The sequence below is a fragment of the Crinia signifera genome, chromosome 1 (genome assembly GCF_055691185.1).
Source record: "Crinia signifera chromosome 1, ASM5569118v1, whole genome shotgun sequence".
NCBI classification, from domain to species: domain Eukaryota; kingdom Metazoa; phylum Chordata; class Amphibia; order Anura; family Myobatrachidae; genus Crinia; species Crinia signifera.
The window spans coordinates 105,627,654-105,641,797 of NC_139217.1; the positions used below are offsets into that span (position 1 = coordinate 105,627,654).

The window sequence follows — 14,144 nt, forward strand, 5'->3', positions numbered from 1 at the left end:
GCAACAAGTAGAAAATACAGCACCCAATACTGTACAGTACTTACATTCCCTTAGGGAGTCCAGCAGTTGGGGGTCCCGACGGACCAGGTGGCTCCATCGGCGCTGTAGGGCCCTCACTGTCCTGTCCCTCCGGAAGCGCACCCTGATGGCTTGGCTTGCCTCCTGGTAGGCCTCCACAACCTCTCGGTTGGAGACCAGGGTCCTGTCCCGCCAAGCAACCAGGTTGAGGAGCTCTCCTCTTCTGAATGGCCTTGCTCTTCTTGCTGAGCATTCTGCCATAGTTACTGTATGTCTTCTGCAGTATCTCAGCAATAAAGATGGCGCCCTCACGTGCGTCCTGTGCGGAACAAGCGTCGCACGCCACTGAGTAGTGAGTACAGTAGTTTATCACTGGCCAATCAGCTCCTACAGTAACTGTGAATTTACTGTACTGTACATGCTTGGCTTGAAAAAATGACAGGTACTGTACAGCACAGTAATGTACTGTACTACAGTATACAGTAGCAGCTGATTGACCACTGATAAAAACCAGACATTGTATCACTTCAACGAGCTTACTAAATCTACAGTACCACTTTATACTGTACATGACTGTAACAGTACTGTGTGTAAAAGTAAAATGATCCCTTTACGAATCAGTAACTTCCTGTATACTGTACATGACTGTAACAGTACTGGGTTTAAAAGTAAAATGATCCCTTTACGAATCAGTAACTTCCTGTGAATGTCATAACACCAAAATGTGGCCTACTGAGACGCATTAGCGTCCGTGCCGCTCCAGTATAGTACCCGTGTAGACGCTCAAGCGTCCATGCAAATTTAGACACCCGGAAAGCCTTATTTGTAACCGGAATTTTTTATGTGTGTTAAAACTACAATACTTTACTAGCCAAAGGCCAGCACCTTTCAACAAAACCAATGAGACGTACAATACAGTACAGTATAATTTAATGTAATGATTCTGTACACAATTCAATGTAATTTTATTTATTAGTGTGTACACTATCTATAGAACAGTACAGCTTGCTGGACACAGCACAATAGTAGTAAAGTACTTTACTGTAGTACCCTGCCGTAATAACTACTCAGACGCAAAAGCGTCTCATTACTGGAATGCCTGTGCAACTCGGTCGCAAGAGCATCCATCAGAGAAGCTCCTGCGTGCCAAACAAATGCAGCGCCTCTCCGCCCGCGTCAGCATGATCCACTCTCCTCCAAAGAGACGGGATCATGCTTGTGCCGGCGTTGTGAGAGAGGCGCTGACTAGGCTTGCCAGGGACAATAAATTATTTACTGTAGTTCCTGCGCTTCATGCACGCGCTGCAGCACAAATTTTACGCATGCGCAATGAGGTTTTCAAAAGTGACATCCGGTGGATGATCACTGGTATTGCACTCATCCGGAGACGCCACGGCGAATCGCCAAGCATTTAGAATGTATTGCGATGGCGGGCGCCGTGGCCCGCCATGGCCAGCTGGAGGAACTCTCGCCATAGGTAGAAAGGATGAGACCCGCTCCATCTGTACATTTACAGATTTTTTGTCAGATCTGGCTGGTTGGAACCAAAACCTGGTAATATCTGAGTGACTGTTTGTCAGTTTTCCAGCATTTTGAAGCAAATGGTCAACTGTCTTTTGCTCTGATCCATTACCAGATTTTTGTACCAACCAGCGAGATCTGACAATAAATTTGTAGATGTATGCCAGCCAACTCCTCCACATGCCCCTTGCATGTCACCCGATTCCTGCATATGTTCCTTTATAGGCCACTCACAGGCAGTATGAATAACTTATGCAGGCTTCTTTCTTTGTTCCCTGGTTGGAAATCCACTCGATGCTTTGTGCTTTCCATACCTCCCAACATGACACTCTCCAGGAGGGACAGAATGCTCTATTACTGGACTTTCCATTTTAATCCATGATTGCTATCATCTGTGGTGAAACACATTTCTTATCAATTAACCTGTTTCAAAGAGGTGATGGCAATCATTCATTAAGAAGTAAGTCCAGAAAAAGAGCATTGTGTCCCTCCTGGAATGGGTCATGTTGGTAGGTATGGCTTTCCGATGCACTGGCATAAACATACTTGCCTACCTGACCCTCTCCATGCGGGAGAAAATACTCTGTTCCTGGACTTGCCTGGTAATGTATGATTGCCATCACCTGTGGGGAGCTAGGTAAAGGTGTTTCACCACAGGTGATGGCAATCCTACATTACCAGGGAAGCACAGGAACAGAGCAGTTTCAAAGAGGTGATGGCAATCATTCATTAAGAAGTAAGTCCAGAAAAAGAGCATTGTGTCCCTCCTGGAATGGGTCATGTTGGGAGGTCTGAGTATGGGCATAAATCGTGTTGTGTAGAAAAAGAAACCACAGGACGCTACTCCTCGCAATATAATTTTAATATGTTGCTTTGCATCATTAACAGCCATAATGAAATGATATACACTAAAGACACCTAGTGCTCATAGGATTGTGAAGCACCTGCTCACTGATTACAGCAGCTTCCGATGGCTGGTTCACCCTCACTGACCTTATCAAGTTAGAACCACTATACCATACTGTATCCAATCAAACTTGCATTTTTTATTTACACAAAATCACTTCTAAGTGCATTGAAGCTGTATGGCCATAAACGATTACATCTGTGAGCTACATCCTAGGAGCCTGCTCTCTTTCTACCTCTTGAGAATTTTAATTAAGCACCTCTAGACCTTTAAACAATTCAATTTATAATTTTTACTTTGCCGCTTCTTCATATGTGAAACTAGTTTAAGAGAACTCTCTGTAGTGTTAATCATGGATAATGTTTTCCCACTCTAATCCTCATTTCTCTAATAGACTTGTCAGTGTAGCCAGCAAGGGCATTGCATTTGATATACTACAAAGATTTCTACAATTAATTAACTATGTAACACATTATTTCTATTTCTTCTGGAGGTGAAAAATCTTCCCTGGTAGCTTACACAGACTGCAGTGTCCACGTGGCTATTTACCAACTTCTCTCCCCAGTGACCCATATTTTTTGGGGGGCGGGGGGGGGGGGGTTTGTGATTAAAATTCACTGTACATATTTCTCTGAGTAGGGTTATGTCTAAAGCTGGATACGCTCTATAAGATTATCTTTCCAATATGAATGATTGAAATAAATATCTGGTAATTTATGGGAGCAAGTGACAATTGACAGCATGGAAATCAAACAAAAATGGTCGTTCAGATAAATTGTTTAATACCTATTGATTTAAAGGTACTTGTTTCCTAGCACAGCGCCCAATACGTTAATTGCGTAGAGGACTATTCTGCGTTAAAAATCGAATCGCATGCCATTTTAGTGGCATGCGATGAGATGCGATAAAGTAAATTTATTCACTGCTTTTATGTCCCCAGGCCATCGCATCGCATTGCACCTCCGGCAAATCGCATGCAATGCGATGCGATTTTTTAGTTAATTTATACACTGCCCTTATGTCCCCAGGGCCATCTCATCTCATGGCATCGCACCTCCCGCAAAATCACATGCGATCGCATGCAATTTTTTGATCGCATGCGATTTTCTGGGGTGCGATGCCATGACATTAGGTATCCAATAATATGATTGTATGTGCCAAAAATAGGTTTAACACACCCCCCCCCCCCCCCACTATCCACACCACCCCGAAGCGTGGAGGCGGAACGCTTCCTCCGACTTTTTCATCACCCCACTATCCACGTCGGCGAGGAGTTGATTTTATATAGTGTGGCGAGCCCAAAGCGTGGTGAGCGGACACGGAATACATCTAAAGTAATTTGCGGCCGCTCACCACGCTTCGGGCTCGCCACACTTTATAAAATCACAAAAGAAAAAGAGAAAAGTTTGAGCGCTGATTGGTTATTTTGCACCGCAGCAGCTCCCAAAAAGGGGGATTACCAAACCCGTTTGAAACTTGAGAAACCAGAAAGAAAAAAGCAATGGGGCTGCGCTTTGCAAAATAGTACACAATTTATTAAAACATAAAATACATATTAAAAAGCTTTTATGATACAATTGATGTTGTGGCCACAAGACAAACATACATATAACAAATAAATGCTCTTTCTCAGCGCTTGTTAGTATGATATTACTTTGTGTTAGTCCGTTAGTGAACCGGTTAATATGCTTTCAATTGTTTCACAGCTGTAATAATATATAATCGTCCCCCACTCATGTGCACATGGTTAGTGGTTTAAAACTCACTCTTATTGCGGTTTTTGGTGGCTGACACATGGGGATCCGGCTCTTGGTACCTGGGACTTTTGTAATGACCAGTTCTTTTAACAGTTCACTGCGGTCGTTTGTAGCGTGCTTCGCTCCCCTCAGGCTAGTCTCCAGTAGCCAACAGGTGTCCCTGTAGCCCTCTACGCGTTTCTCTGCCTACTCATGTCAGCGGCTTCCTCAGGAGGTGTATGTACATGACGGTAGCAATTGGTTGATTGTAATTTGTTCCCGGACATTACCAGATTTTTGTTCCAACCTGCCAGATTGGAATGATAATCTTCAGCCTTGTGTCCAGCCTTAAGGGGGTATTTATCCTAGTTTGGAGAGTCATCAAATTATCATAGATTAAACAGCTTGTAAAATGCAATGCAAAAGCTGATTGACTGGTACTTTGGGCATGATTCAGACCTGTCCACTAGGCTGCGTATATTTGCAGCCTAACGAACAGGTAAACGCCACCCGAACAACACCGTCCTCCTCTTGCCTTGCGAAGATGTGTAATCTAACATAGGATAAGGTTTTTCCACACAGATGCTGGCAATCATACATTTAAGGCCCATACACACTAGACGATATTGGTCACAATATCATTCAGAAAGGGCTTTCTGAACAATATTGTGACCAATATCGTCCAGTGTGTAGGCTGGGCATCGTTAGCGATGCGTGCTCCCAAGCCTCGATAATTACCTCCTCCCTTGTCCAGTCATGTTCGAATGGACATCATCAACGACGGCCATGCTGCAGCATGACCGTCATTTCCCCCCCATCGTTTGTAGCATCGGCAAGTGGGTATGCACTTGCCGATGATGGTCCCCCTTTCCGAGATCATCATAATGTGTGTGGTTCTTAAGAAGAAAGTCCAGGAGCAGAGCATTGTGTCACATCTGGAGATGATCATGTTGGGAGGTACGCCATGCTATTATATAACATGTACTTGCGCTACACTTACCATATCATGATACGATAGATAAGACTATCTCACTAATTACATGTGCACATGCACATTGCGATTTTTAGCCTATTTTCTAAGCGATCTGTGATAAGCGATATAGAAATTATGCACAAAACGCTGTGTGTGTGTGTACACCCCATAGAGATAGCAATGCACAGTTCTGGGCACTGCTATAGCGGCTCAGATCTTGTGTGCGTGCAATCAAAATCTAGTTAGATCACTTAGCATTGAGTTCTAATCACCACGTGTGTACAGAAACAGCAATAGTGATCTACTTCACCAGAACCACTCTCCTGCCTTTCTTTCTGACCATATTTTTTTTTATGCTTAGCACACATTGCTATGTGTGTATGGGTGAGCTAGACACCAGAAGTTTAGGGAAAATCACCTACCCTAAATCTCAACCTGTGTATGGGCAATTAGTCATACTAAACCAGGTAAACCATAATGAAGCTGAAATAAAATTAAAATGTACACATTAAGACCCTTTTGTTGAAGTCCTACTTATGGTTGTATACAACATGAGCAGGCCCAGGTAATAAGGGGTTGTGACCATGTGTCCTTCCTAAAAAATATAATTCCAAATAGTACTTATGCCACCGCAAGCAATACAGGAGGTCACCGTTATGCACTCCAGCCAAGAGCAGATAAGAAGGGGGTACAATTTCTAACCCTTCCCACACTCTTGATGGCAGCAACCTCCTTGTAGTCACTGCAGCCCAGGTTGAGGACATTAAAGGGCACTAACATGTATAGGGGGCGGTTTAGTGAGCGATCAGCAGACTCACCACGCCAACCTCCATCAGACTCTGGGCCCAGGTCATTTGTACCCTCTGTTCCTTCCTGTTATTCCTATTTCTTACTACTAGTTATTTCCAGCACATTCAGTTTCTTAAATGTAACACATGTATCTACTATAAATTAAATACGATTTTAATAAATCTGTTTATTATTTATCTATTTACTTGTTCACAGACATGAATTATGCACGTTTTCTGACAGCAGTGAGCGCGGCCAGACAGGCCTCCCCTATCAGATCCATGAGTAAGTACACAGCTAGCAGATCCTAAATTGTCAATGGAAAAGTATTAGTCCTGTATAGATATATCATACAGAAGATTCTAACCTACAACTACAAGCTAAGAAAGTACCAAAATCAGCTAAGTGGCAGCGGTTCTCTGATGCATCATACTTTTAACTGCTGTACAAGTGATATTAATACCCCTTTCACCCTGGATATGGACATGGGTCCGTCCTGGGAGGGACCCGGCATTTGCAAAGGTGAAGCTCCCACAGCGACCCAACAATAAGCTGGGTCACTGAAGTCATCATCGGGGGAGAGCGGCAGCACATCACTGGGAGCGGGGAGGATACAGCACTTGGAGCTGCCGTTGCCTCCTCCCTACAGTGTGAATAGGACCTGGGTTCTCAGGTCACACTGCCAAGCAACCCAGTTCCGTCCCAGGTAAAGCTCTTCTTTTAACCTAGGTCGGATTGCCGGACCCATGATTTTTCAAAAGACCCTTTCACATTGCACAGTGACCTGGGTCAGACCCAGATTATTTCTGCGATTTCAAAGGGAAAAAATGTGTAAGCACTACTATTCAGGTGCTTCAAAGAGCAGCTATGAGGACCCAGTATTAAATCTGAAGTGTTCTCCTTACCTCAAATACATACAAATACAGGTTGAGAATCCCTTATCCAAAATGCTCAGGACCAGAAGAATTTTGGATAACGGATTATTCCGTATTTCAGAATATTTTTAAATAGCAATGATGTATCTTGAGGTATCTTGCATTTATGTACAAACACATGAAATACACACAAATATATTTTATTTGTGCATGAAACAAGGTTTCAAAACATGAAACAAAGTTTGTGTACTATCTCAGGCACTGATTTTGAATGCTAAGCAATCATTTTCTTGTAAATATTTAGTGCCAATTATATATCATGTCCTCAGTAGTGCCAGTTACAGGTGTCCCCACTAGTGCTTTTTGGAATTTATGGTTTTTGGAATAATTTGGATAGCCTGTCATTTGACACCTCCTGCTGAATTGAAAGGATCACCACTCTGGAGTTTCTATAGCCATATTTGTATGTGGACATACTAAATGAGATTCGAATTTCAAAGGACCTTTAGTGTGTGCCAAGCATAGAATATTATCACGATCTTTGTAATGGAGTAAGCGGGCAATGAAGACACTCTCTGTTCGGAAGACGCAATAGTCTGTAGGATCTGTTGAGTTGACTGTGCAACTTTTTCAATTGGGGCTTTGCCTGTAGCACCTGTGGGGGAGGGAGGTGAAGAGGTTCACGGAGCTGGACTGTGCCGCATCGTATAATCCTCCATTCTCCTCCTCTGAGCACGTGGCGGCTGTCCCGGACCCCTATACAGTGGGGATGGCTGATGTGCGCTGCTGACTGCCACTGAGACATTCAGCTAGGGTAGCGGGACCCTCTCCGTGTTCCTGCTGTCAGCGCTGCCGCACCCCACGCCTGTATAACCCGTAAGTCCCCCACTGGCTAACATATACTGTCCGGAGTTACTGGTGTGCCGACAGCAGGAAGAATTTTGGTCTCCACCATCCAGGCGCAGGTGTATTTAGACTTCTACTGCAGACTGTTTCACTTCACTTTGGCCACCAAGACTCTACAGATATTGTCCTGTATGCCCCTATAGGGAGTGACGTGGAGGCACTTTTTATTATCCTTTATTATTACTTGGCTGCCCGGCTAAGTCTCTAGTGGCCGAGGATTCCTGTACGCAGTCAGTTTACCGGACCCTTCTGCTTAATTGGATTACTGAGGTCACTCATCTCCTGGAATACTATACACTAATACAGTGTACTGTTACAGGTGTTCCTCAGGCTGGTTGTTCTCCTCTATGAGTTTGGTGGTGTGCTAGCCACTGCCATCTTCCTCTCTGCTCATTCCTCAGCTTAAGGAACATGGAATCTTCTGTTCAACTAATACTATGGGCCGTTCATGCCTCTACTAATAGACTTCTCCACCAGATTGCTGGCATGCCGGATGGTATCTTGTCATCCACCGCCACTCCTGTGCAGTGTGCCGAGAGAGATCGTCTTGTTACTATTATACCAGCAGCTCCTACAACTACTATACTGGTCCATACTCTTGATGTGTACTTTTCTATGTTTCTGCCTAATTTTGGAACTACACGCTGGTATGGAGATACCTGAATGCTTTAAGGCCGTTGTGATTCACCTAAAGCCTCCATTTTTACTATTGATGGGAATCTCTAGATCCTTAAATTTGATGTTTCAATATTCTGGATAATTTCCTATTCCTCCTTAAATGCCTGGGGATGAGGCCACTGAGTTCATTTTGCTTCTTAAAGAAATAGAAAGTTGGCCGGATTAATATTTTTGATTATTTGTATTTTTTGTTATTTACCTGTCGTGCATATATATATCCTGTTTTTTCTGTTTGTTCTTTTTTTATGCTGCATATATTTCACACTCTCTATTGTGGCCAATCTCTACAATGCAAGTTTATCTGTAAATTTTGGGTATATAAGTTTAATGGATACTGGGTCCTTGCCCCACACAGTCCATTTGCCTGTTATCCGTACATGGGGGTGGGGGGGAGGTTGTTTTAGCTTAGTATATAGTAGGTTAGTGTGGGTCAAAGGGGTTTATGGTTATTTGGGATCAAAGTATTTCCTAGGTTGGGGTTAGGTTATACAGGGTGTGTAGGGGGTTATGGGGAGGTTTGCTTTGGGGCAGTTATGGGAAGGTTTGATTTAGGTTTTATTTTGTTTCTCTTTGTTTAAATAGATTTAATAGATAGATTGTTTTAATAGATACACAGTTATTGCTCTTTTATTGTAACCTGATACGCTATTATCCTGTGTCAGCTCAATCCAGGTTGGTTTTGTACACTTTAAAGACCACATTTTCTATCATTACACAGCCTTGTTTATATTTGTCTAACCGACCCCAAATGGCACCTTCGGGTAGTTGGGCTACTACCTCCCTGTATTGGTAGCAATTAACATATCCTGATTGCGATATACTGTATATCTTTTCACAGTCTGCATTGCCATAAGATGCTGGAATGATGCATATCCCTTTTGTCTAAAATGTCTACCTCAGACTTGTTTATTTTATTTTGATTATAGGTGTATTCTTACAAAATTCAATAAAAACTTCTGAATTTAAAAAAAAAAATCTCATCCATTGTCCCAATTAGGATGTGGAAAAGAGATGTAATATATTAGTCCAAGGGTTTATTCTGAAAATATGGCCCTTAATTGATCCCCTGTTGCACACAGTATAATGTTATCTTTATAAATGTAATGGTGCAAGGGCAGATGGCTAGAGTGATGGCAGAGTATGAAGGTTGCACTTGATAAGTGTGATATTGGGAGGGGTATTGAAGGGGGGAGATGCCAAAACAAAGAATATAGTGTTCAGAGAGAGGGAGGGGGAAGTTAATTAAATGAGGAATCACAAAATGGTGGGAGACTAGTGAGTGACAGATAAAGTGGCAGAGAAAAGCTGCCCATTAGATGAGTTCAAGGGAAGAGTTGGGAGAAGGTAGCTTGGACGCAGCAGAATCCAAGAGATTGTCCTGCAGGATATTGAAGTCAACCATGATAAGAGAAGGAAGACTGGTGGAGAGGAAGCTCAGAAGCAAGATGGCAAATCTAGGAGGCGAGTGGAGTAACTGGGGAGGGAGAAGGGGCAGATGAATAGAATACACAGAAAAAAGTTATGTGAAAGTAGCTGCGCCAAACCTGGCTGCTGCACCTTGTACCACCCTGGGTTACCACCCCAGATCCAAACAAGCACAGCAAATACAAATGGTGGACAAAAGTGCGCTGTCAGTAAACAACTTAGTACTCTGTTTCTTCGCCCCTTTTGGTCCAGGTCACAATCCAAGTTGGATACCGAAAACAATGGGGATAAAAACACAGGTATTACACACTTCAAATGAACAATTCTGTCTTCGAGGTAACACGTGGCTACCCTCTACTGACCTGAATAACAGGCCCTATGTTCACATAAAGGTTTCTTTCCTTTCAATAAGCATCAGGCATTCCCATAGAGTACAAGCTCACCTTGGCACTGGGCCCTATTTTCATATAAAGGTTTCTTTTTCTCTCCTGGGATCTCTGGATAGCCAAGATGGAATTTCCACACCAACAATAATTCAGGTGAAAAACAGGGTTTTTATTCCAAAGTCCAATGAATACAGATAAAAAGTTAAAAAAATTCAGAAAATGGAGGCTTCCACGTGCCACTTTCCCCTTTACTCCTTCACCAAACCAATCTCTCCCGGGTATGAGGAAGGTACTTGCCCAAAGATGGTATAAGGCTCTAGGTTCAGAAGATTGGGTAGGAAGCACTGGAACCATCCACAGACTCCACAGCACCGACGCGTTTCGGACCAGCAAGGTCCTTTTTCAAGGTGTGGAGTGACATAGTAGCTGCACGGGTATTTATACCCCTGCAGACTAGCTTAATTGAAATTGACAATTAAAAAACATGGAACCGGATTACACCGGAAAACACACTGCAATTTAACACAATGATTTAAAAACACAATACCAATACTGTAAACAAAATATATATAAATACAATGTTACATGATAATTTTCTAAAGATTAAAAATATGCATATCAACAGAGGGTAAATAACATTAAAGATTCAGTCCGGAGCCAGGAATTCATATAAGCCGGTTTACACGGCGCCAAACATCATACACTGTGGTCTTCCGCATTCATAGCGGAAGTGACGTCCGTATCCGGTCTTTGGAACGCATCGTCGATGACGTTTTGCGGTTCAGAGCCGTCTCAGATAGAACTACAGTAGACGGAATACGGGCATCCGGTCTTTGAAACGCAGATACTGCTTCCTGTGGTTTCCATGATGTTTTTTTTCATCACATGCAGCCTTGTGAACCGCATCTTTGGAACGCAAAACCAGGAAGTAGATCGTAACCCTCTGTGCTTTGCTCGTATAACATGTAAGAAAAATACCAAATGTTAACAGTTGAAAATTACTAAAATGCACATCGGCTAAAATACATTTTAAAACATATCACAGAAAACATTTAAGCTCGAAATCCAAATTGAGCCCCAGCGGTGATAACGTTTTTAGAGTATAGATGGTCTCCATCTCAGTGCGTGCTAATTTTACATCACCGTCATTTACCCTCCAGTGTGATTTTATCACCTTGATTCCACAAAATGATACAAGGTGTTTTATATCACACTGGTGTGTTTTTTTAAAATGCTCCGCTACATTGTTAGAATCTACGCCTTTTTTGATGTTGCGGACATGCTCCGCCCATCTAATTTTGAGAGCTCTAGAGGTTCTCCCAACGTACTGTTTTTTACAAATACATTCAAGTACATATATGCAATTTTTTGTATCACACGTTATGAAATCATCTATTGTAAAGACTTTTCCAGTATGAGCGGATTTATAATCTTGTACACATTTAATAGAGCCTTTACAGGAGCGGCACATACTACACATACCGCACCTGTAAAATCCTTTGGATTTTATTCTTACCAAAGGCGATGGTACATTTATAGCACTGTTAACAACAGTGTCTTTGATGTTACGGGCTCTTCTATACACAAACTTTGGGTCAGAGCTGATATGTCCCTTCAATAACGGGTCGTTTGTCAGGACCCCCCAATGCTTTTTAATAATTTGCTCTAATTGCTTGTGCTGACTAGTGTATTTAGTAACAAACATTACCTCAGGCATTGTAGATTTCGACTTAACAATAATATTAGAATCATTGGTACCCCTATTCAAAATAATTTTTCTACCTTTTTCTTTAGCATCCTCTAAAGTGTTTTTTTGATAACCTTTACTCAGGAATTGTTTCTCTAAATTTATTGCCTGTGTTTCATATGTATCCAGGTCTGAACAAATCCTGCCAATCCGTTGGAATTGGCTACCTGGTACGCCTCTCAACCAACACCGATGATGATTGCTCTCTGCACCGATGAAAGAATTGCAATCCGTTTTCTTAATATAATTTCTGGTTTTTAAAGAACCATTCTCGATATATATGGTTAAGTCGAGAAAGTTCACTGATTCAACACTTTTATCAAATGTTAACTGTATATTTAAACTGTTAGATGTTCACAAAAAGAGGTGAGATCTCTCTCTTCCCCCTTCCAAATGCACACAATATCGTCGATATATCGACGCCATAGCACCAGGCTGGCACCAAAGGGATGGCCCCCCCAAACAGCTTGGGCCTCCCACCACGCCATGAACAAATTGGCGTAACTTGGCGCCAGCCTGGTGCCCATTGCCGTACCCGTCAGTTGTAGGTAGAATTCCCCTTTAAACCAAAAATAATTATTGGTAAGTATGAGTAGAATGCCTTCCAAAATGAAGTTTTTTCTATCCTCATCCATTTCTTCCTGATCGAGAAAGAATTTTATAGCCTGTAAACCTTTATTGTGTTCAATAATAGTATAGAGGGATGTCACATCTGATGTTATTAGTGTACATCCCTCTTCCCATGTAATGGTTTCTAAGATGTTTAAAGTAGCAATAGTGTCTTTTAAATAGGACCTACTTTTTTGTACAAGAGGCTGCAACAAACTGTCTAGGAAGTGGGATAAATTAGAGAGGATAAAGTTTGTACCAGCTACTATAGGGCGTCCAGGGGGTTTATTTTCATTTTTATGAATTTTAGGCAGTATATATACTACCGGGATGGAAGGTCTCTCTATCATAATATAATCACTTTCTGAGGATGAAATAACGCCTTTTTTGGTGTAAAGCTTAAGAAAAATGGACAGTTTGTTACTTATATTTTCAGTTGGATTACTCCTGAGTTTTTTGTATGTGGTGGAATCAGACAGCTGTCTGATAATCTCGCCATTGTAGTCCTCCACATCTAAAATAACAATACTGCCCCCTTTGTCTGCGGGTTTTATAACGATCTGATCGTTATCCCGCAGACTCTTTATTGCCTCCCGTTCTTTTTTCGTAATATTAACATTTTTGTCTGGTTTAAACTTAAACCTATCCAGGTCATTGCATACTAAATGCTCAAAACTTTCAATGAAGCAACCCTTCTTGTGTTTAGGGTAAAAGGCAGCTACTATGTCACTCCACACCTTGAAAAAGGACCTTGCTGGTCCGAAACGCGTCGGTGCTGTGGAGTCTGTGGATGGTTCCAGTGCTTCCTACCCAATCTTCTGAACCTAGAGCCTTATACCATCTTTGGGCAAGTACCTACCTCATACCCGGGAGAGATTGGTTTGGTGAAGGAGTAAAGGGGAAAGTGGCACGTGGAAGCCTCCATTTTTTGAATTTTTTTAACTTTTTATCTGTATTCATTGGACTTTGGAATAAAAACCCTGTTTTTCACCTGAATTATTGTTGGTGTGGAAATTCCATCTTGGCTATCCAGAGATCCCAGGAGAGAAAAAGAAACCTTTATATGAAAATAGGGCCCAGTGCCAAGGTGAGCTTGTACTCTATGGGAATGCCTGATGCTTATTGAAAGGAAAGAAACCTTTATGTGAACATAGGGCCTGTTATTCAGGTCAGTAGAGGGTAGCCACGTGTTACCTCGAAGACAGAATTGTTCATTTGAAGTGTGTAATACCTGTGTTTTTATCCCCATTGTTTTCGGTATCCAACTTGGATTGTGACCTGGACCAAAAGGGGCGAAGAAACAGAGTACTAAGTTGTTTACTGACAGCGCACTTTTGTCCACCATTTGTATTTGCAGATGAATAGAATATGTACACAGTGAACCTTAAGGAAGTCAAATGAGAAGTAGAGATCATGGGGTAGGATCTGACCAATGCAGAATGGGTACTCCCACTCCACCACCACTAACCAGGATGAGTGGTGTAGGAAAGAGAGAGACTCTCAACTGAGAGTACAACAAAAGAAGAAGTGTACAATGGTGAGTCAGATTTTAGTGAATCAAGAAAGGGTGTTAA

The 14,144-nt window shown here is 42.2% G+C and overlaps 1 protein-coding gene across 2 annotated transcripts in view; it reads left to right on the forward strand.

Annotated features, from left to right (window-relative positions):
* AADAT (aminoadipate aminotransferase) overlaps positions 1-14,144 on the forward strand; it is a 100,404-nt gene that overhangs the window by 26,378 nt on the left and 59,882 nt on the right. For both annotated transcript variants that reach the window (XM_083170939.1, XM_083170943.1), the window contains exon 2: positions 6,161-6,229. In XM_083170939.1, coding sequence (XP_083027065.1) covers positions 6,161-6,229 — 69 coding nt within the window. The remainder of the gene's footprint in view (positions 1-6,160; positions 6,230-14,144) is intronic.